At 41.9% G+C, this 23,269-nt stretch overlaps 1 protein-coding gene across 1 annotated transcript in view; it reads left to right on the plus strand.

The window, feature by feature from the left end:
• The first annotated feature begins 4,047 nt into the window (after nucleotides 1–4,047).
• DPYD (dihydropyrimidine dehydrogenase) overlaps nucleotides 4,048–23,269 on the plus strand; it is a 646,991-nt gene continuing 627,769 nt past the window's right edge. Inside the window, exons 1-2 of the mRNA XM_025193285.1 lie at nucleotides 4,048–4,145; nucleotides 5,565–5,703. Of these exons, the coding sequence (XP_025049070.1) occupies nucleotides 4,048–4,145; nucleotides 5,565–5,703 (237 nt within the window). The remainder of the gene's footprint in view (nucleotides 4,146–5,564; nucleotides 5,704–23,269) is intronic.

Consider the following 23,269-nt stretch of genomic DNA (forward strand, 5'->3'; position numbering starts at 1 on the left):
TTTATCACAGAGGTGTCAAAATTTACAAATACTAGCCATCACTTATGCATGTCATTCATTTCCAAAAGATATTAGATATGAGTAGTTTATAAAATTTCAGGACTTTTGCAACCTAAATCAATATATGAGATTCATGAGTACTTTACCATCTCGAAAATAATGTACTAGGAAATGAAAATGTTCTTTCACAGTGTTTTTATCTATCTACTTATCTATCTATTGGGCACTGACCACATAGAAGACACAAAGGAAACTACTGACATGGGTTATTGTTCATGGACTTCTCCAGCGAAGTGAGTTTTAAGAGAATCAGAAATGATCTATGGCAGGGGGGCTCAACCACCAGCCCACAGGCCAGATCTGGGCCATGGAGCTATGTCATCCAGCCTGTGGGTCTCCCTACAGATCCTGAAATTTGGCAGGTGGCAGCATTAATTGCAGTGCCCCTGCTGCTCAATTTCTAGACTGATGGGGAGTCCAGCAGACTGGATGACATGGTCCTGTGCCTTAGATGGGGCTGGCACAGTTCCAGGTCTGGGGTGAAGAGCTGAACTAGCAGGTGTTTGATCTGACACCTGAGATTGGGCTGCATGTGGTGTCAGGCTGATGCATGCAGCAGGGCCAGCATGCTGGTTTGCACTTGTGGGGTTGGTCCACGTACCAGATCTGGCCCATGGGGCCAGAAGTTTGAACACCACTGATCAACAGCACTGTATTCTTTATAAACAGATTTGTGGCTTCATTCCCAAAATATAACGCTTCAGCTGATTAGTTTGCAGAAATAATTAAAGCACATTTAATGTCTTAATATCTTAAAGGCATGTTTACGCTGATATTTAGGCTCAAACTTGAGAATGTCTCATTACTTATCTTGAGATGTATAAGCAGCCTTCCCCATCTATATCTTTCTTACAGATGCTGTACATCTTGCTGCTTCTCCCTTTTAGGAATTGGTTTTCAGATTATTGTCTTTTGCACTTGGGTCTATGGGCCTCTAAGACAAGAAGTGAAATGCTGGACAGAAAGTGAGGATCAGGGTGTTGTGGGATTGTTGCTGGTGCCTTCCTATGCTTGCAATTTGCAGAGTTGAGGTAGGAGCAGATTAGGAGACAGGCTCAAGATCAGATCCTAAAGGCCAGCTGGGCTTTAGGGCTCAGGCTGGACAGTTGCTGAGAGTTGCATTTAGGGCAGGGGTGGGCAATTATTTCAGGCAGAGGGCCGCTTACTGAGTTTTGGCAAGCTGCCGTCTTTTCAGTAAGGGGGTTTGCCATCTCAGATCCAGAAAAATACCAAATTATATTCTAAAAATTGAACGCCTACAACATTCGTTAATTTCATTTCAAAAAATATTTTTGTCCTGATTTACATGTGTATGTGTAGTGCACATAGAGGTGATTGCACAACAGCTTAAAATGAAGTCTTACTCTTGTATATTGTGGGGGAGTGGGTGGTATGGGGGGTGGGTATAGGTTTGTGCAGGGTTGTGGGGGTATAGGGGAGGGTATGTGGGGTTTTTGTTGGGATTAGGTGTGGGGGGTGTGGGTGTGGGGTGAGGGACCATGTGGGTGTGTGTGTGGATATGTGGGGTGTGGGTGGGTATGGGGATTGTGGGGGCGGATGGCTGGAGTGTGTGAGGGGGTGTGGGTGTGGCAGTCTGTTTGTATGGCGGGGTGTACTTGTGGGACTCGCCCTATGAATACACGCACACTCTCTCACTACACACACGCTCTGTGCCTTCCTCACTACAGACACACACATACACTTTGTGCCTCCTGCACTGCGCGCGCACACACACTCTGTGCCTCCTGCACTGCAAGCTCTCTCTCTCTCTCTCCTTCATTACTCTCTCTGTGTCACTCCTTCCCTCACTGCACATGTGCGTGCACGTACACACACACACACACACACACACACACACACGGCTCCAGGGTACCAGTATGGCCCCGTGCTTCTGTGATCTAGAGATGCAGCCCAGCGCCATGTGGTGCTGGAGCAGGTGTGCAAGGAAGCAGTGAAAGCTGGGACAGGCAAAGGCTTCCAGTTGGGAGGGGGCTGGGGTTGGGGTGGGGCAGGGCCTGCTTTGTTGCTGGCTCCTGCCAGCTCCCCCTGGGTCCTACTGCCCCTGGCTCCTGTCATCTTTAATAAATATTAATTTTCTAATTTTTTTAGGGGCCCTGCGGGCTGGATAGAATGGCTGGATTTGGCCCATAAGCCATATTTTGCCTACCCCTGATTTAGGGGCTTTCAGTATAGGTGGTCAGCGTGCATGGCTTTGAGGACATCTTTCAGGTTGATCCTAAGTAGCAGTATAGATGTATGCTAATTGTGTATATTCTGTTATTCTATTAAAATAAAACATTCTATGTTATCTGTAGTATATGTATAGACTTGCATAAGTTTACATATGCTAGGTAGTGTGCATTTGCATGCATGTGTATTTTAGAGGCTTATACAAATAACATGCCTCGTAGCAAATTACCTCCTCATGATAATCCTTTACCAGTACGTTTCTTTTCCCCGTTAATGCAGAAAATTGGTACAGTTCTACAGAATGGATTTGTATAGCAATTTTTTCTTCTTAGCAATTTGACAAACATAAATCACAATGAAATTATAGTTGCATACCCGATTTTTATTTTAATAAATATAATAATTTGTATAAACACTAAATATATTATTCATACATTCTCTACTGTAATTCAACAAGCAGATTAATTTGGAGACTTGTCTTCATGATAATCTAAAAGAGGATTTACATTATTTAGGTAGCTAACACCATAAACTAGCTTTTTAGTATTGTAAAAGGGAGTAGCTATATATTGTGTGCCAGACTTCATTTCAGAATTAATTCTAGAACATACTGCACTGTGTAGTCCTATTGGATTTCTGCAACTGTTGCATTTGGAGCCATACTATTGTTGCAGAATTCCAAGAGGAGTAAACATATGGGGATTCTTCCGTTGTTGGTTTACCCCACCATTTGTTCTAAGAATTAAACCAACTGGTTCTGTACCCAGTGGAGTACATCTGTTACTAGAAATGCACAACTCATTTCAGAGCTTGCTGAGATAATTTTGATACTTGCGGCCAAGAAAATTCTGTTAAATAATTGCCAAAGAGATCGGGCAGCTTTTTCAAAAGTATAGAAGTGGTTTAGGAGCCTAGTCCTGTTTGCACACTTGAATCAAGCACTTAGCAGCCTAAGTGTCACTGAGATGGGAATGGGGCTTAGGATTCCAGTCACTTTTGAAAATGGGACTTCAGCCCTTAATTCATTAAAATACTGTTCAAAACCTTACCCTTAGTCTCTGTGTGGTTGTTCCTTGGTTTAAATTACACTGTCATATTTAGCAATTTATTTGGAGAGCAGATTTTTCAAACAGTTGAGATTCAGTTACATTTAACTTGAGGAATAAATTATTCCTCAAATGCTAGGGTAAGTATTCAACAGTCATTTAATTAGTATGGGAACTCTTTATATAAAAGAGTACATTGTCCTTTACACAAAAATTGTTATGCAGCAGTCAAGATGCCAACAGGTATAATCGCCCACACAATCTTTAAAAACAAGGAAATATCCTGTCAAGATATCTATAACCCCGTCATATTCACCATTTTCACCACCAGTCTCAACCTCTCTGCAAGTTAGCCACATGTTGTGAACATGGGCAGTGTCAAAATACACACATCTTGTTCTCTACAGTGGGCAGTTATGAATTTTGAGTTAAGGCTTCCTTTTCTTTTCTTTTTTTTTAAAGGAAAGCTTGTCAAACAAAATCCAGAAGGTGCCTCCAGTTGTATCCCCAAGACAGTTTGCCATCAGGGTTTGAGTCTGTGTCCTTCATAGCACATCATGGACAGTAACTACTTGAAATAAAAGACTAATTGTTAACAGTAGTAAGCTCTAATTCTCTTCCCCAGGCTAAAGGAAGGGACAACATTCACTTTGCAAATAGGTGATGTCAAGAATAAGTTAAACGCAGTAGGTTACTGTGGTAACCCAGCCCTTATACTAGGTTATCCTTCATGGCTTCAGAGTGAGGGATTATGATCTGTTTAGCAGCTAGTCTGGTGATTCTCAACCGGGGTGATGCATCTGTAGGTGTGGAAACAGCTACACATGATTCACAAGATAAACCCAGAAGGTATGTCCAGACAAGTCTCAGATGGCACGTGCCACACATACAGGCATTCCCTGTGCTGGTAATTTGCATAGTGGTGTGTGTGGGGGACTTAACCCTGAACTGAAAAAAAGTGGGGTGGTGCACATGGCAACAGCACACGTCACGCAGACTGGAGCCTGGTCAGTCAGAGCCACATTCCAGCTGCTGGCCAGGATCTCTGCTGCAGGGTTGCCATGGTTGCAGCCCCTGGAAGCCCCCAGAACCTCAGATAAGGCTGCTTGGGCCAGCCCAGGTGCTGGCCCTGGCCTCCCCTACCCCACCTGGGGTAATGTGCTGTGTGCCAGAGTGCGCATGTATGGGGGTTCCCCAGGGACAAGTAGCAGCAGCACATATTGTGCCGCTGCTATTTATCCCTAGGGACACGCATGTTCCCGCTCATGGGGGATGCTTCCAGAGATTTCAAATAGGAGCCAGTAGGGTCCAAAACATTCTGACTTGTTTGCATCTTTCTTACTTCTTTTGCATCAGAAGAAATTGCTCTATTCTTTTTTTGTACTCCAAAAATGAATGAAAGCTAAGAGCTGGCATTTTCCAAGGGGTGTCTCAAGTCCAAAAATGTTCAGCTAGAGCAACTGTGAGTGAAAGGACAGCTAGGTGTGTATATTTGGCAACTTGTTTTTGCAAGTCACTGACTAAACAGATTCAATTTGGATCAATTTTCAGTTCTACCAGAAATAACCTTGCATGACCTTTGGTTCCTTGAATAGGAAGGGTGAAGAGTGATGCCTGTAACCAGAGATACAAGTTTGAGTCCTTCATGGATAATTACATGAAGTTAATGTTAGGCAGCTGGGATTGGAGTAACAGCCTGTGGGTTTTTATTTATTTATTTTTGTCCAGTCTATGTGAAAATAATCAATGGAGTTTTTTATTTCTATGTTGCAATCATTCATTTGTGTGAGAGTACAGGAAACCATACTGAGAGGAGAGGAATTTAATTCATGTTGTATAGCTGGTTCTCTAGGTTGTAGAAACATGTTCCTGGAAAGTGGAAGTTGGAATTACACTGAAACAATGAAGCAACCATACACAGTCTTTAAATCTCAGAATGATATGCTCTACTCAGAGCAATTTTAATGGAACAGATTTACACGGTAAGCGCATGTAATGGCTTCCATTGTTGTACAGTATACATTCAGATGGAGCTGCCACTAGATGTCGCATTGTTTGCTTAATAAGTCTAACATTATCTCAGATATTCAAAATCTAAATTGTGTGGACAGTGGAACAACAAATCAAACAACTATGTATGAAGGAGACCTATCGTTCTGAGTCTCTTTAATTTTACTTACGTATTTATTCCTCACTCTTAAGCAGTCATCTATGCTTTGAGGTGTGATCAGCTAATATTTTTGTAAGCTGATATATATATCTCCACATTTTCAAATACTCTTTTCTCTTTCCACAGAACATTTTGACTTTAAATCCCTGTATGCAAGCTCATGCAACTCTACATTCAACAGCTGCAAAGAAACAAAGCAAGAAGCACTGGAAAAGGAATTCTGATAAGAGTTGTTCAGTAAGTGCTGCATAGTAGTCATAGTAGTACTAGTGGTACATCTGTTAAATACAAACTATTAAAACTAAAATCTCAATGGTAAAAGAATCAAGAAATTAAATGTTAAGATGCTTGAAGAGTTAATCAGCCAAGTTCTGCTTACCTTATGCTTCTGTAAATTGAGTTACTTCACTGACTGCAGCAGTAGTTTAACTTGGGGTGGGGGGAAGGAGGGCAAGTGGGGCACCAGCCCTTGCCACCGTTTCAGAGGGCACCAGGATGGCAGCTTCCAGGGAATCCACTGCCATTGCCACTGCTGTAGTAGGCCTGTTCAGGAAACTTCTGCTGTGGTGGAAGCAGCCTGCATTGCTGTCACAATTGCAGCTGCCACAACTCAACAGCCCCTGTGTTGAGAGGCCAGCACTTGCTTGTGCATACGTGCATGCATGTGCATACACACCCTTTCCTCCTCCACACCCTGTTGCCCAGGACGCCAGAATTTCAAGTTACACCTTTTGTCTTCCGTGCTTTGCACCTGTAAAATTAAGATTGAAATCTGGTCCTAGATAATTATGCCCTTCTCTTGATTTACATTTTCACTACAAACTTATTAATTAATTTAGCAATTGACTTAGTTTCTAGGTTTTCATGTTCTTTGTCTCAATTTGATATTTAACCTGTTTCATATTCCTGTAGCTTTATTAGATTTGGTTGCTTCTTTGATTTCTGTCTGACATGTCTGAACTATGTTTCTACTGTTTTCCTACAGATGATTGTAGATAGTCCTTTCAGAGTAGATGGCTTTTACTCAGAATATTTTTAGGTAGAATACCGCTCCCCTGCCCTTGGGAATTAATAACTTATGCTTGCAGTAGCCTGTTGGTTATAGTATTTATTGTAATGTATCTGAATACAAAAGTTGAACAATTGTGATGTTTTAGAAATGCTTGTGATTCCAAAGTTTCATTGCTTAGTATGAAACCTGTGAATCTTCTTTTTTTTTCTTCATCATTCTCAGGCAAGTAGGTACTTACTCATACTCCCAATGCTCTGGGTGCACTTAAACTTCTAGGGCTGTGTAAACAACAGTATTTGTGGGCCTTGGGTGCTGATTAAAGTATGATACTGTACACTATATAATTTTTCATGGTTTCAGGATTATTCTTTACGCAGTTATAGATTCTGATCTTTCTACAGCATGTATGGGGACCACATTCCTGTTTGGGGACCCAGTGAGTTGAGCAGAGCCTGGCACTCTGGTGTTCACTGCAGGATCAGAGCCTGTTGTAACTGTTAGCTTTTTTCCTATTTAAGAGCGATATGCCAAGTAACAAGTGGCTTTTATACTGTAAGTTGTCAGAGTTAGCTAAAAATGCCACATGTTTCGTTTGTAAATAGTAGGGTAAAAAATCTTAACATTCTGCTACAACACATGAAGGAACTTCTCCATTTCTAAGTGGACAACAAACTCTGTGTTGATATTGTTTGGGTGTTTTATAACTGTGGGTGTGCCTATGTGTGTGCCAGACTGGACAGTTGTAAATGCGAAGCTTTAACAAGTACTAAATGCTGCATAGTAACCACGGTTACTGCGCAGTCCTGGTGCTGCATGGGTCGTTTCTGATGCTACTGTGCAGTAGCAATGAGCGTCATGGTTCATGACTGAGTTTACTATACCACAAAGAGAGAACCCCACAAAAGCCAACAAGTGAACCCACAAAAGATTTCCAGTCTCATTTTCCATTAAATTCATGGAGTTAATAAGATATTAATGAAAAATAGAAATGCCTGTGCCTTTCTGGGCTCTCCAGCTCATCATCTATAGCTCTGGTTAGTATAAAGCAAATAACAGAGAATTGCTTAACCCTATCCTAACTTCTTTAAAATAAGGAAAAGACTGCAAATATATCTATATTGAACAAAATGGGATTTTGATGGCATAAAAAGCCATTTGCAGGTGAAAGTCTGACCTGTTTATAAGCAAGCATATCTGAAGTTTGTGGAAATTGTACTTGTTTGCATTTGCATCAGGTCTGAATTTGGCCTTTAGCTCTGAATTCCCATCCAACTATTCTGATGGGGACTGTGTAGAATTACTGTTGGAGGAAGGGTGGGAGTATGAAAATACAAAACTAATTAAATTAACAGCCCTCAAAACTCTGTGAACAAAAGCTGCATCTGCTGATGCATGCACACAGTGACTTTGTAATGTCTAATATACTTCCAGATGGCAGACTTGCATATTTCCTCAGAATAATTACACAAGCAAAATTTTAACTCCTAACCTGCTCTGAGAGTTTTTGGTTGTCTAGTTTAAATGGGTTTCTGAAAACAGAATCTGAGCTGATATTCTTCCTGTGCTGAAAAGCTATTCTCTGAAAAGAAGGTTACATTAGGTTTTAATGAATATTATTGTTTATTTACTGTGCCAGGCAACTGGGTTTCTGTGTAAAATCCATTTCTGTCAGTATACAGAAGTTGACTGATCTTCCCCTAGCAACTATAGTTCACTGGAATTAATAAAAGGGTGTGCAGACTTTTCAGATTCTTGATAGGAATTGAGGACTGTGTTGCTAAGTCACCCTAGATTCTGGTATTGAACATGGACATTAAAAGCTAGGTAATAACAAATGAGTTATGCCAGCAGGTGAAACCGTCTGTTGTAGACAAGAGGAGTGAGGGTGGGCATTCTCTTAGGGAAGGGTTGGTCAACCTGAGGCACATGTGCAGCAGATTGGAGAGGGGACATGTATCCTAGTGGCAGATAGGGCAGGAAGCAGAGCAGCAGGTATCGGCACGGCACTTAGGGAGGGTCCAGGCCTCATTTGTGGCACACTTGCCAAAAAGCTTGGCATCCACTCTCTTAGGGCTTCCCTAGGCTGAAGGCTTTCCTGATTACTGGGGACATGACACTGATCTAGATTACAGTAATTGTAGCCCTGGTAAAACCCTCCTTTATAGGGGAGGATCAGCTGTGCCATAGGGTCCAGGGTTGCTACTGATTACTTGGGAAAATGGAGGTGGGAAGGGGGAGAACAGGGAAGGACAAACAGGTCAGAAGTTCCAGTGAGAGAAAAAAAAATGTCTATTTTTTTTTCATCCAAAGAAGAGGAGTGAGAAGGTGTCAAAGGCAAACCTTGAACAAAGAGAAGAACCTTAGGCTGAGGTTTAGGTTATATTAATGTCTTTTGAATTACCAGTAAACAACACCCCAAAGAGGTGAGTTATGACACTAATCTGAGATGTGTTTCAGCTGAAGCTACAGCTTCTTATTCAACCTGCTGTCTCCTTGCACTGCCCTGTCTGGACATGTCTGCTGTGTTTTGGGGCTTTTTGGTCTGCATTGTTTTATACCGCACCTACCACAATAGGGTCCTGATTTACAACTAGGGCTTCTGGGTATTACCATATAGTATCTGAACCACAGTTATCTGAATGGCAGCTGGCAGGTTTGTTTTACTAACTTGTAACTGTTGGTATTGTGTTACTGTTCTTTTCTTAAGCTTTATTTTAATACAGTGCTGTAGGTCTACTCTTAAGTTTGATACAATAATTTGTGAATGTTTGAATTGTATAGCAATCTGTTCTCTTTTAAGATTTACCATATTTAATATCTATACTGTTCAGGTTGGTATAATTTTTCATTATGCATCAAATTTTAGCATGTATAACTAGGGACCTACTTAATTCATGGTTTCATGGATTTCGCAGAAACCAAGAAATGTGGGTTTGTCTGCAAAATCAACAACAACAAAAAATAAAAATAAAATACTGGCGCCCCACTGGAAGCCAGCAGTCGTCGCTGCCAGGAGGGGAAGATGCCGGCTGGTGGGGTGGCATGAGCGCAGCAGACAAGATGGTGGCTGTCCTCTTGTCCCTTCTTCCCCTGCTGGTGCCTCTCTGCCAGTCAGTGCCAAGGGGTAGGGCTGCCACAAAATGCCTTTGAAATCAGCTCCACATGCCATGAGTGGGCCATGAAAAGCCCTTCATTTCACAGCGATTTAAGTAGGTCCCAATGTATAATTCCTCACAAAGTAGCCAAACAACTTTTTCCCAACTGCTTTTCAAAGGGGTTTGGATAGCAGAGGACATCCTGTAACACAAACAAATGTCTAATGGGTGAAATTCGATCCTTATTTACACTTGAAAAGTCTTATTGTCTTCAGTGGATTACCTGGATTATATAAAATACATTTTTGGGGAGTGTGTGTGTGTGTTATTATAAGTCTACTACTTAGTGGAGAAGTCTGAGTTATCTGGGATATTCCATGCCTTATGCTGAAAGGGGCTTATGTATATCTTGGAGAGGTTTGATGGAAAGTTGATTTAAGCCAAACCATATGTTCAGCATTTCTCCTGAAATACCATGTTTGGAACTTCAGATATACACTTTACTGATGCATCTATGGAAAAATGATGGGAATTGTTCCAGAAGGAAAAGTTGGAAGTAATTCAATAAAAGGGAAAAGGCAAGGAAAAATAGGGTTTAAATTGGGTTGTTAATTGCTATCGTCTAACTGTTTTGATATTTTGGCAGTACTAGCACTGTTTTTTGTGCTTACATTTGCTAAGCCTGATCACAACTTGCAATATGAGTCCTCTCTTTTTTTCTCTCCTTTTTATGTTGGAATGACACCATTTTAAGTATAACTCCTCCTTCTGAGAGTACCTTTTATGGCCAAGGCACTTTAATTGTTATGTAGTTTTTTTAAGTGCTAGGAAGACCATGAAATTCAAGATCAATGCTTAACAGAGTAAGAAATGAAGTACAGGCTGCCAAGTAAGAGGTAGCGTAGGGTGGCATCTTAGAGATCAACTTATTCAGAGCCATGAGCTTTTATAGGCAACAACCTTTGTCAGATGCTATCAAATACTTTGTTGACCAACCATACACCAATATCAGAGAATAATTTAAAGAAACTATTTTTTTATTAAATGTATGTGGGGGTGGGGGGCAGGGCTGGAGGGGGGGAAGGTGAAATTTAAATTGGTATTTGCAATTTAAGTAAAGCCATCCACAATCTGAAAAGAAGGAATTTAGTTGGCAAACAATTTTAAATGAATAATCTGATCAATTTTAAAGATACATTAATAAAGCCTATTAGTATATTTATAAATAAGAAATAGCTCCAGCACTGCAAAATAGAGATCACTTATTAAAGGAAATCAGCTCAATTATCTTTACAACCAAAACGTATAGTTTACCTTTGCAAAATATTTATTTGGTCCTCATTGCACATGAATATGCAAGTTGAGCTCTTTTTTGAATGGGTATACAATGGCAGATGTCTCTCTAATCGCTATCCTATTCAAACACTAATCGGTGGAACATATGTAGAATTCTAGTTGTATGAATAGGTATACCATGGCAGCAGTCTTTTTAATCACATCACTATTCAACCACTAATCGGTATGATGATTAAGGGACATTAGAGGGAGCACTCTGACATCTGATTCTTTGAACTGATGTCTGGTTGGGCTGCACTTTGTTGTATTCGTCATGGCCAGACTGCTTTCCTTAAATAAAACGCTCAGATTCCCAAATGTGGAAAATATTACATTATGACTTATAAAAGTGATTAGGGAATTTGAGAGTGATTTTATTTTTACTAGTGATTGACTGTGCATGCACAAACTATTCACATGAATAATAGATGCATTACTTTGAGTATCAGTAAGAGTTGAGAAGTAACATCAAGAGATTGTATCTTTTTCCCCTCATAGTATCAATAATTAAATATTAATAGAGACTTTAAAATGTACTAGTTTAATCATTTAGCAGTCAAATTCCTACTCATGCATTTTTCAGACAAACTAATTACTTCTCATTTTCTTGCATCGATACCATACACTGCGTTTTAAAACCATTTTATGTAAGTATGATTGCTATTTACATTAGATCTATTTATGTATATGATTTATATCATCTGAGTCTGTAAGGAATACATAGCTACAATACTTGTGCCTTCTGTCTTAGTTTAAATTTGTTTATGATGTGACCATTAAAACTTATGAAATCTCCTGTTTGTGTAGATTAAAGGCTTCCCTAATATCATGTCCCTGTTTATAGATCTTTTAAATTGTGCCTGGCCCAGACAGGGTGATTTCCTTCTACATAGTTGCAGGCGGTATGGAGCATTGCAATCTTTAACCCATCCTGAGCAGTAGTGAGGGATTGGTGAGGCTAGCCATTGATGGTTCTAGCCAGTCTCTTGGGAAACTGGCACTGACTATCTGCCACAATAGCAATATTAATAATCTCAGGTTTTGGCAAACTATGATACAGGAGTTGGGGAAGGAGGGGTAAATGAACTATATGAGTCATAAAGATATAGGGAGCTCCAGGGGAGTATAGGAGAGAGTAAACCCACAGGCTTTGTCACTTTAGTTATGCAATCCTTTGGATGAGGAATTTGGAAGAAACTGACTGTTCAAGAAATTCTGTGGCTGTTCAAGGAGTTTTGGGGGTGGACGGCAAACTGAGGGGAGAGACAGGTATGACAGAAGAGAGACTAGGCAAGAGAGAATTGGCACTGGCTGGACAAAGAACCTGGAGCAAGATGCTAAGAGGAACAGGGCTTAGATGAGGAGCACAAGGAGGTAGATTTGAAGTGAGAGTTGGTGAAGATGGGAAATGGGAATGACAGGGAGATTGGGAGAGAAAGATTGGAGAAGAAGCTGGAGGTATGAGGAAATGGGAGCTGATTGGATAAGGAGACTTGGAACTCGAAGGAGAAGTCTTCCAAATGGAGACAGGATGGGTGGTTGAGGAGAACAGGACTGGGATGAGGAGCTAGCGATGAGGAAGAGATGGGGTTAGGTCAAAACAGTTTGGACGGGGAAATGAATAAGACTGTGCTCACCTTGCGTAGTCCCTTCCAGAGCCTGGAAAGGAACAACGAGAAGTCTTTTCATTCTTCCTGAGAAAGTAGGGCAATGGGTTAGTTACCTCAGGTGTCTGTACGTGAATGCATGGAGACTGGGAAACAAGCAGGGAGAATTGGAAGTCCCATGCAGAGTCACAGATCTATGATGTGACTGGAATAACAGGGACTTGGTGGGACAGCTCATATGACTGGAGTACTGTCATAGATGGGTACACTGTTCAGGAAGGACAGGCAGGGCAGAAGAGGAGGTGTGTTTTATGGAAAAGAGCTGTATGATTGGTCAGAGCTCCAGTATGACACTGGAGACAGGCCTGTTGAAAGTCTCTGGGTTAGGGTCAGAGGGGAGAGCAACAAAGGTGACAGTATGGACCACCACACCAGGAGGATGAGGTGGATGAGGCTTTATTCAAACAGCTTGTGGAAGTTTCCCAGTGACAGGCTCTGGTTCTCATGGGGGACTTCAATCACCCTGACATCTGCTGGGAGGGCAATACAGCAGTGCAAAGGCAGTCCAGGAAGTTTTGTGAGTTTTGGGTACAACTTCCTGGTCCAGGCAGTGGAGAGGCCAACTAAGGGCTGTGCTCCTCTTCACCTGCTACTCACAAACAGGGAAGTATTGCTGGGGAATGTAGAAGTGGACAGCAACTTGGGCATAAGTCTCTATGAGATGACTGAGTACAGGATCCTGATGAAAGGAAGGAAAGAAAGCACCAGAGTAAGGACCCTGGACTTGTATAAACTTGGATCAAGTTATTGTAAATTGATTCAGTTTACCTTTAAAGAGCTAGATTAACAAAAGTGAATCTGAGACTAAGGTTTTTGATGTTGAAGTGCAGACTTTGAGAAAATAAAGCAACTAGTTAGTGAAAGAAACTGGGCGGGTAGCTCAGAGACATGAATATAGAGAATGCTTGGAATTTCTGAAGTCAAAGGTGGCGTCTTACGTCAAAGGTGAAATTGGGTTCTTAAGCAAATGGGAAAAAAGCTTTTTGGGAAGGACTCTAAGTGAACTGGGTGAATGGACACCTAAAAAATGACAGTAGGAGTTTACAGGGACTGGGGAAAAAAAGATTGATAAGTGAAGAAAATTAGGTCTTTGAGGTCAAGATGTGTGGAGATAAAGTCAGAATTGCAAAAAGTCAAACTAGGGTTGTCTTGCAAAAATACGGAATAGCTGAAGAACCTCCCTTTATAAAAATGGTAGGACTCGGATAAATGAAATGGGACATTTTGCAGTGGAGCTGATACCTTGCCTTCATTTTTAATATAAAAAGGTGATCTTAAATATGGGGGTAAAAGCTGATCATCTAATGGAAATGAAAGTTATCATAATTGAAATGAAGGATAATCTTGGATCTTTCTGGGAATAGGATAATCTTCATCTAAGAAAACTAAAAGAGCTGGCATGTGAAATAGCAGGTTTGGTATCACGGTTTTTTTTAAATAAGTATTAAGTCAGAGGTGGTACTATCCACTTGAAGAATAGCAAAGGTAGTAATTATATTAAAGAAGGGGGAAAAGCAATCTGGGTAACTATAGACCAGTTAATTTGATGCCAATAGTATACAAAGATTTAGAATGAAAGAAGTAAAGAATGTATGGAGGTAAATGTAATAAAATGCAGCATGGGTTTACCAAAGGTAAATAAATCATGTCAGATTCACCTGATATCTTTCTTGGATAAGAGAAATGCAACGGATGAAAGAAATTCAGTACATCTCACATTTCATGTGGCGCCACAAAGAAAATTATTAATTAAGATGGGTTTAGTTGAAGAATAATAAGGTGGATGAAGAAATGGTTAAAGGGGAGACAAAAATGTGTAGTGCTGAAAGAAGAACTATTGATCGAAAGGTTACTAATGGGATTCCTGAAGGATCTGCTTAAGGTTTGCAATTAGATATTTTCAGTAATGAACATAACACAAGAAATAGGTGTGTGTTAATGAATTAGCTGATGATACTTGTCAATACAGAGAAAGATTGGAATCATACAGGGAGAGCTCCGCTAATAGAAATGGGATGAAATGTAATGGTTTGAAGTATGAAGTCATACACCTTAGCAGCTGATAACAATGTCTGCTATAAGTCTTGAATTCATGAATTGGAAATGACAGAATTATTATAATCCACCAGTATGGTGAGGTTGGGGGGAAAAAGGCAAATTTATTCTTGGATGTATGAAGGGAAGTGTTACCTGTTACTGCCATTTTCAAGATACTGGTGAAATCTTAACTAGATTTGTGTGCACAATAAGCAAGAAGGCAGGACAGAGGTGTAGTAAAGCTGAAGCAAGTGCAGAAAAAGACTACTAGGTTAATCTGGGGATTCAAGAACCAATCTACCAGAGGAAATTTGGTTAACCTTACAAAATGAAGGCTTATGAGGCTTACTCACTATACATACTTCTGGGGCTAGCGAAATAGCAGTGGTTGAAGAAAACTATTTACACTAAAGGATATCATTTACAAAAGAACAAGTAAATATAAACTGGCCATGAACAAATTTTAGGCTGGAAATTAGAACAAGATTTCTACCAACTAGGTATTTTGGAAGACTGTTCCAGACCACGTCACTGCTCTAGCTGGCTTTAAGATGAAGCTTGATGAGTTTCTCAAAGGCAGTATGTGATATGATTACCTACCATAGCAAGAGACTAAAATGAACCCCTCAGGAGGTTTCTTCCAGTCTTAAGTTATTGTACAGTGTCTAGTACTCTGAAAAATCAGGGCATACCCAAAATTAGCAGATATATATGACCATAATTGTTCTGTGCTGTTCACCATATATAAAACTGGGATAAAAATACTTCATCTCTTCCTGGGGTGAAATGGAAATAAATTGTTTGTAAAATAGTCAGATGCTGTAATGATAAATGCCGTAGAAAAGCCCATGAGGTCATCAATTTTATCATCAGAGCTTATAGGGCAGTGAATAGTGTGCAGTAAATAAGGGCACACACAGAATGACAAGGAAAAAAAATATTGGATGGCTGTTGATTAAGTGAGCACCATCCATTCTCCTTCCTGAATAAGGCAGAGCTTCTGTGAAAAGCTGTTATATATGATCATATAATTAAAAACTCTACTGTAAGTTATATGCACGGGGAGTGCAGGGAACAAATTAAGGTTTCAGGGGCAGCCTTTATTTTCTGGCATTTTCTAACTATTAAAGGCTCTGCTTTGCTGCCTGACTTTCATTTCTGTTGAACTTCTCATAGGGTGTGATATTAGTGTGCCCTCCCACCAGCAGCGTCTCTCTTTTCTATGGTCTTTAATTCTGCCCGGCACTACTGTTGGAGTATAACTACATAAGCCCCACTTGTTTGTTAATTGAATGTTGACTTGAGACCTTGACCTACCTACTTTCTGAATCGCCTACAGTTTCCCCCTTCTACATAATAACTTGTGCTTTGATTGATATAGTTTGTTATTGTCAGGTAGCTTTTTAAAGCTTCTGTTCTGAGCCACCGTCTTTTCTCTTTTCACTAATACTATGCTACACCAACCTTGCTTTGCTGCTAACAAAATGTGAGAACCACAAAAAAAAAAGAGGGAAAAAAGAAAAATCCAAAGTAAGAGAGCTGTTTCCAGGGACTTGAAAATGGTATATGTAGGTGAGAGTCTTTTCTGCTCTGCAGGGTTTTCTTACAAAAGTTATTCTCTAGCTGGATAAGGATCCGTTTTCCCCATGATTCATATTTCCTATTATTGTTTTCTTTACCTTCTGACTTGCTCCCTATGGCTCTTCAAGAGCATTATTTCCCTTCAAAGAGCATAAGGATTCCTTTCTGTGGGGAATGTTACTATCAGCTTCCTCAAGGATTCCCACAATGTTGGGGAATAAAGGAGGACTGCAGGAGAAGGGAGCAAATCAAATGTGAATTTAGTGTATATTCTCTTGAGTACTGCTCAAGCTAGGATCAAATGACTTAAACTGTCTGGAATCAAATGGGATAGAGCATTATTTGCTAACTCTGGAGGATTGTGAGAAATCAACTTCTAAAATCACACATTGGTCTGTTATAAAGCTGCTTAGTTAGCTGACTTGCATAAGTACTGTTGGTTCCAATAAAGTTTTTTAAGCAGATTGGGCTAGTTCATTAAATTGGGGATTTACTGGATCTTCCTGTATAAATTCTGATATTACAGAAGCAGAAGTCCAATGTGATAGTGCAGATGTTTAGTATCTCTCAGGATTTGGTCAAAAAAATTTAGGAAAAACCTTCTTTATTAATCTCACTATGCTTCCAAAGTATCATAAAACTGCTGGTTTTATTAATTTTTCTCCATCCTATACAAATTGGAGAATAATGCTGTTTATAGATTTAAAGCATTTAGCAGGGGCTTTATAAGAGTGTTTAGAATAATTTTTATGTTGAATACTGAAATTACTTTATATATCTAAATAAATGAAGTTGCCAATAGGCACTCTTTAGTAACTAACAGGTGCTTGACTTGTATAAGAAATTTCACTTAAATTATATTTATAGAACATTGTAATTGTACAATGTAGGCTTTTTGAAGGGTTTTTTTAACAGACCGTGTAAGTAGACAAGGAACTCTGCCCACAAGAGTTTATTTTGATCTACTGTGTTAGTAGGGGACTCTAGTTCCTGATGCTTGCTTTGTACAGTTTACATTTTCATCGCTTCTATCTTCCTGTGCATTTGCCAGTGAACAGACAAACAATGCGAGAAAGATCTTGCATATATTTGTAGCAATAAGCCTGAAAAGCATCCTTGCCACCAGGGCTCTAGAAAAGATGTGGAGAAGTGCACAGTGTTGCTAGGCAACACCACACTACCACAGATAGTCTTTTTCTTTTAATTTATTTATTCTTCAGTTTGAGTGTGTCCTGCTTGGAGCCATTTGGGTAATAGTTAGACAAGTGCATAGAAATCAGAAAGCTGTAGGAGCAGAATAAAGGAATGCAAAAGAAAAATGTAAAGAAGGGAAAGTCATGACCCTTTACAAAAAAAGAAAGAACTAGGAGACATGAAATAATCAGGGAAGAATAAGGAAGAAAGGAAGCAAACAAAGGAAACAGGACAGGGACAAAACAATTAATAAAGTGAAAGATGGAAAGATAGGACAATAGGGAAGAAGAAACATTAGAAATTGGAAGATGACATGATGTTTCCTCAAGGGAAATGGGGAAAAGTGCTGTATTAACATAAGAATAAAATTTGCACCTAAAAAGGGAGAAATGTTCTAATATTGTTTTAAAGAAAATAATGATTGCTGTCTTTAATTGTTCTGCAACTCGTCTGCTCTTTTCTGTTGCTTTGTTTATTCCTCTGCAGCAGTAGTAATATCTTCCAAGAGTTGAGAGGAAACTATTAGCTCCAATGTTTTTGCTAGGAAATAAGTATTACTTTTACAGTAAGTATTTCAGATTTGTTTAAAACTAATAAGTGTTAGATCTGAGGCTTAAATCTTCAAGCCCAGACCTCACTCTCAAATCTAAAATCTTGTATTTTAATATCAGGATGTGTCTGTCTTTTTTTTAAGTGTATATAGTGCATGAACATATTGATAAAAGTGCAAATTTAGGGTTCAGTCATACAAGCATGCTTATGGTCCTACTAAAAGGAACAGAATTGCTTTGTATTACTAATGTTTAAATCCCAGCTATAAGTGCAAGATCAGAGCCTTATGTTTTCCAAAATTGAAGGTACGATGCACAACCTTTTTTCCCTCCTTGGTCCTGACCCTTTGGGCTAAGTACGACATTCAAAAAGCCTGAGTCTGAATTGATTCAATCTTTGCAGGTTAGTTTAACCTGCATAGATTGAACTGTTTTGCAAGTGAATAGACATTCACTTTTGATTCCGGAAATGCAGGCACATACCTGCAGTGCCATAGGCCAGAAGTTGGGGGTGCTTGACCGAGTCCTCCCTTCCCTTCCACAGTGGCCAAGGGAAGCTAAGGTGGGGGGGCTGACTAGGCCTAGGCAGCTTGATTATGATTGGGGTGGGGTTTAAACCCCACCCTGGCCTGCAGGAACCCCAGCCCAGGTGTACCTGGAGGGGGAGGGGGGAAGCAGCCCTTGCCAGGCTTTTCAGAGGGGGAGAAGGGAATGTGGCTGGCCCCAAAGCCCTCAGCTGGTACTGAATGCTTGAGCAGTGACAGTGGGGGCATGGCCAGTTCCCCCCCCCCACACCCTACCTCAGGGGAGGAGAAGGGGCAGAGCCCTGCCTGCTGCAGTGGCTCCTTGATAGCTCAGCCCAGCCTGGGTATGGGAAGCTGGGAGCACAGATTTTCCTCTCCTGCCCCACAGCAAGGCCCAGCACCGTACCCCTCCAGCCTTGAGTCCTGAGGCAGTGCTGCACAGAGTCCTCCCACCCCTGAGCCCCACAGCAGGAGAGGAGGAGGAAGGGGAGAGCCCTATATGACAGTGTGGCCTGGCCTGGGTGCAGGGAGCCAGGAGCAATGTGGGCGCACAGCTCCTGCAGCCCCAGCCCAAGCCCCATGTCCAGTTGGGTAGGGCCCTGCCCCCACAGCCTGGCCTGGTCCAGCCCCACCCTGCCCTGCCATCCACTCACTTCTCCTGGCGTTGGGGCTGGGGCTGAGCTGGGCCAGCTCTTGGGCACTGCTGAGAGCAGGTGTGGAGGGTCCAGGCCCTTCTCAGCCGGATGTGGCTCGGGCTAGGGCTATGGGAACTGTGCACTCAGACTGCTCCTGGCTCCCTGTGCTGAGGCCAGGTGGGGCTGTCAGGGATCCACTGTGCTGGGCAGGGCTGTCCCACTCCTATCTTCTCCCCCCCTGCAGGGAGGGGGTGAGGAGGGGGGGCACTCTGTGCAGTGCTGCCTCAGCGGCTGCCTGACAGCCCGGCCCAGCTTGGATGTGAGGATCCGGGAACAATCTTGGTGCACTTCTGTTCTGTTACAGATTTAAACCAGTTTCTGATTACTTAACCTGGTTTATGTGTAACTTATGTCCCTAGCCTTATGGCACAGTCTCTAATTACCATGTCATAACTTGTTTCTCAGATAACAAAATATACCATAATTGTTGTTTGCAATCTCAGGGCATGTTGCTTGCAGTATTTCGTTAAATATGAAACAAAACAAAAAAAATCCAGGCGAGAGGTTGGTCTGGTATTTAAAATGCTGAGCACTCAGCCTCTTTCTTTGGTGTCAACAGCACTCTGTTCTCAGCACTTTTTTCAGTGCCTAAATTCATCTTTGGCAACTTAGCTTTAGTCTTCTAAATCACTGCCCTGGCTCTGTACCTCCTGTTGGTCTGTAGCAGTGGGGGTCAGTCTTTTTGGCAGGTGTGCCACAGATTAGTTCTGCCCCTTTCCTCAGGACCATTCTGATCCCCTTTCTCTGCCCAGTCTGCTGCTTTGCTCTCTGCTCCCTGCCCAATCTGCTCTTCTTTCTGCTGCCTGCCCAGTGCTCCCTGCCTGATCTCCTGTTGTGTTTTTTGCTTCCTGCTCTTATGTGTTGCTATGCTGCCTGCCCCCTTCCTGATCTGCTCAAGAAAAAGCTTCAAGACCACTGAAAGTTATAAGTATTCTTTAACTTTCTGCAAACAATGGCAGTGGCAGCAAAATCTGAAATATAAGTCACAACTTGTGACTACCACAAGGTTCTTGAATGGGGTCAGGCAGCACTGGTCCCTTTGCTTGGCTCAACTTGCTTCTTTAGCCAAATGGAGCAAGCTGCGTAGTAGTTCTGTGTACTAATTGGTTAAGTCTCTCCCATGTAATAGAATCAGCAACATTCAGTAAAAGCTAATTTAGTCTGGCTTTAAGAGAGGAAATTCGTTCAGTTGCCCAGAAAAAACTGTTTTTCTATCCTAGTTCTTGTGCCTTTGATTTTGGAAGGCAGCTTCCAAGTTCACTTATTACTTGCAGTAATTCACTTGGGGCAGTTGTATTTTCATTTCATATTTGGCCTGACCTATGGTAAGTATCCTCAGGTGTCACAAGGGGGAATTTTGTTTCATTGCTATCTAAGTCTTTTGTTGTATCATGAGACTGCTTCTCAAGTAGTGTATTATTTTGAGTTAGAAGTCTATACACAGTATGATTTCACTGGAATTCACCTAGTTTTAGAGAATTGCCATAGTATAACAATCTAATTGCATGATTGTTTTTTATTTTTACAAGGAGAATAGTCCAGGGATGTGATTTCTTTCTGAGAGTTGGTTTAAAGTGCACACTATCCTATAAACCAGTCAGTCTCAACCAGGTGCTGGGGCACTCTCTGTAGGGTGTCAGAAGATCCTTTTCTTGCCTGGATGCTCCCTCACCCCTGCTGCCTGGCTGCTCTTCAAGAAGATAAACATTGTAATAAGTAAATTGACTTTTGAAATGGGGTACTGCTCAATTCACAAAAGCTATAGAGATATGCCTTGAGTTTAAAAAGACTGAGAACCACTGCTATAAGCACACAGAGCTGTATAGTCTGAAATGCAAACTAACTTTTAGTATTCTTCTCCACTTGTATATTCTGTAGTGATTCCTCATGCAGGATTCTCCCTGGATTGCTCCAGGGGGAGAAGGGGAACTGGGCAGAGAAGAATGCCCTGTACTTGTGGAGGGTGGGACTGGTGTTCACAGCTCATCCCCCTTGAATCGCATAATGACATCTTTGTAGAGCATTCCTGTACATCAGCTACTGTATTTTTTTCAAATTGGACCCAACTTTCTTTTTTGATGTTTAAAATTAATTAATTTACACTTGCTTGTTTATGTTTTCAAGGGATAATGGTAGGAGAGTACATAATGGAGTAGGCTGTTGAGTACATAGCTAATAAGCCTGTGCGAAGCTTCAGTTTCTGGTTGATTCAGTGGAGATTTGGCCTGACTCAGTGGCCAAATCTCTGAATCTGAATTGAATCAGAATACCCTTTAATGTATTTGAATCAAATCGGAACCCTCTGAATCGATTTGGGGAGATTTGGTGATTTGGACCTAGACACAGCTTTAAATGTTTTTTCTACATATATCAAGGTAACAGGCAGCTCATCAACACTGAGATCCTGGGGCGGATGGAGCGTCCCACAGGAATGTGGGGGGCTCCCCCACGCATTCAGCAGCAGATCCAGATGTGTACCAGAAGCACTTCCCGTCCACTTCTGGGTCTGCCAGGGAGCATGCAGGGGGCCCCCCACGCCCCTCCTGGCTCAGCGACTGGTGCCTCCTGGGTCTGGGGGGGCACCCAGGGACCCCCCATGGCCAATCAGCAAGCTGGGGGAATGCGGGGGGGGGCGGTCAGTGTGCTCCCCAGTGGACCGAGAAATGGACCGTAAGTACTTACGGTCCAACACTGTAAGCATTCCCCCAGCTTCCTGATCGGCCATGGGGGGTCCCTGGGTGCCCCCCCAGACCCAGGAGGCACCAGTCGCTGAGCCAGGAGGAGCGTGGGGGGCCCCCTGCATGCTCCCCGGCAGACCCAGAAGTGGACGGGAAATGCTTCTGGTACACTTCTGGGTCTGCTGCTGTGCGCGCGGGGGATGCTCATCCACCCCAGGATCTCAGTGTTGACAAGCTGCCTGGTACCCTGATATATGTAGAAAAAACATTTAAAGCTGTGTCTAGGTCCAAATCACCGCATCTCCCCAAATCAATTTGGAGGGTTCCGATTTGATTCAGATAGATTAAAGGGTCTTCTGATTCAATTCAGATTCAGAGATTTGGCCACCGAGTCGGGCCAAATCTCCACGGAATTGAATCAGAAACTGAAACTTCGCACAGCCTTATTAGGTATGTACTCAACAGCCTACCCCGTTATGTACTCTCCTACCATTATCCCTTGAAAACATAAACAAGCAAGTGTAAATTAATTAATTTTAAACATCAAAAAAGAAAGTGGGGTCCAATTTGAAAAAAATACAGTAGCTGATATAGAGGAATGCTCTACAAAGATGTCATTATGTGATTCAAGGGGGATGCGCTGTGAACACCAATCCCACCCTCCACAAGTACAGGGCATTCTTCTCTGCCCAGTTCCCCTTCTCCCCCTGGAGCAATCCAGGGAGAATCCTGCATGAGGAATCACTACAGAATATACAAGTGGGGGTAAGGTGTTGGACTTACGGTCCCATGGGGCTAAAGTGTTGGACTTCAGAAGGGCCAACTTTAGCAAGCTTAGAAGGCTAGTTAGTGAGGGGAATGTAGAGCATATGGGGGTCTAGGAGGGTTGAAGGTATCTCAAGGAAGTGATCCTTGGGGCTCAAAAGGAGTCTATCTCATTCCGTAGGAAGGGAGGTAAGGGGGCAAAAAAGTCCCCTTGGCTGAACAGGGAACTCCAGGAGAGTCTGGGGGCAAAGAAAGAGATGTATAGGCAATGGACGCGGGGAGCAGCCACCAAGGAGGAATATATCTCCCTGGCGCGCTATTGCAGGGAATCAGTTAGACAGGCCAAGATGAGGCTTGAGGTCAGGCTGGCTTCAACAATCAAGGACATTAAAAAGTCCTTCTTCAGGTATATAGCGGGCAAAAGGAAAGCTCAGAGCAACATAGGGCCCCTGCAGAACAAATCAGGATGGTTGGTGGTTGACGCGGGGGAAAAAGCAGAGCTCTTCAATGAGTTCTTTGCTTCAGTATTTCTATGTACCGACCAAGCCAATTCCCTCACCTCGATCACTGACGGATGTCCACATGGCACCAGTCCACCTACGGTTAGTTCAGAAATAGTTAAGGAGCTCCTGGAGGAGCTGGATGGGTACAAGTCAGCAGGCCCGGATG

This window comes from Alligator sinensis, unplaced genomic scaffold (assembly GCF_000455745.1).
Source record: "Alligator sinensis unplaced genomic scaffold, ASM45574v1 scaffold647_2, whole genome shotgun sequence".
In the NCBI taxonomy this organism is placed as follows: domain Eukaryota; kingdom Metazoa; phylum Chordata; order Crocodylia; family Alligatoridae; genus Alligator; species Alligator sinensis.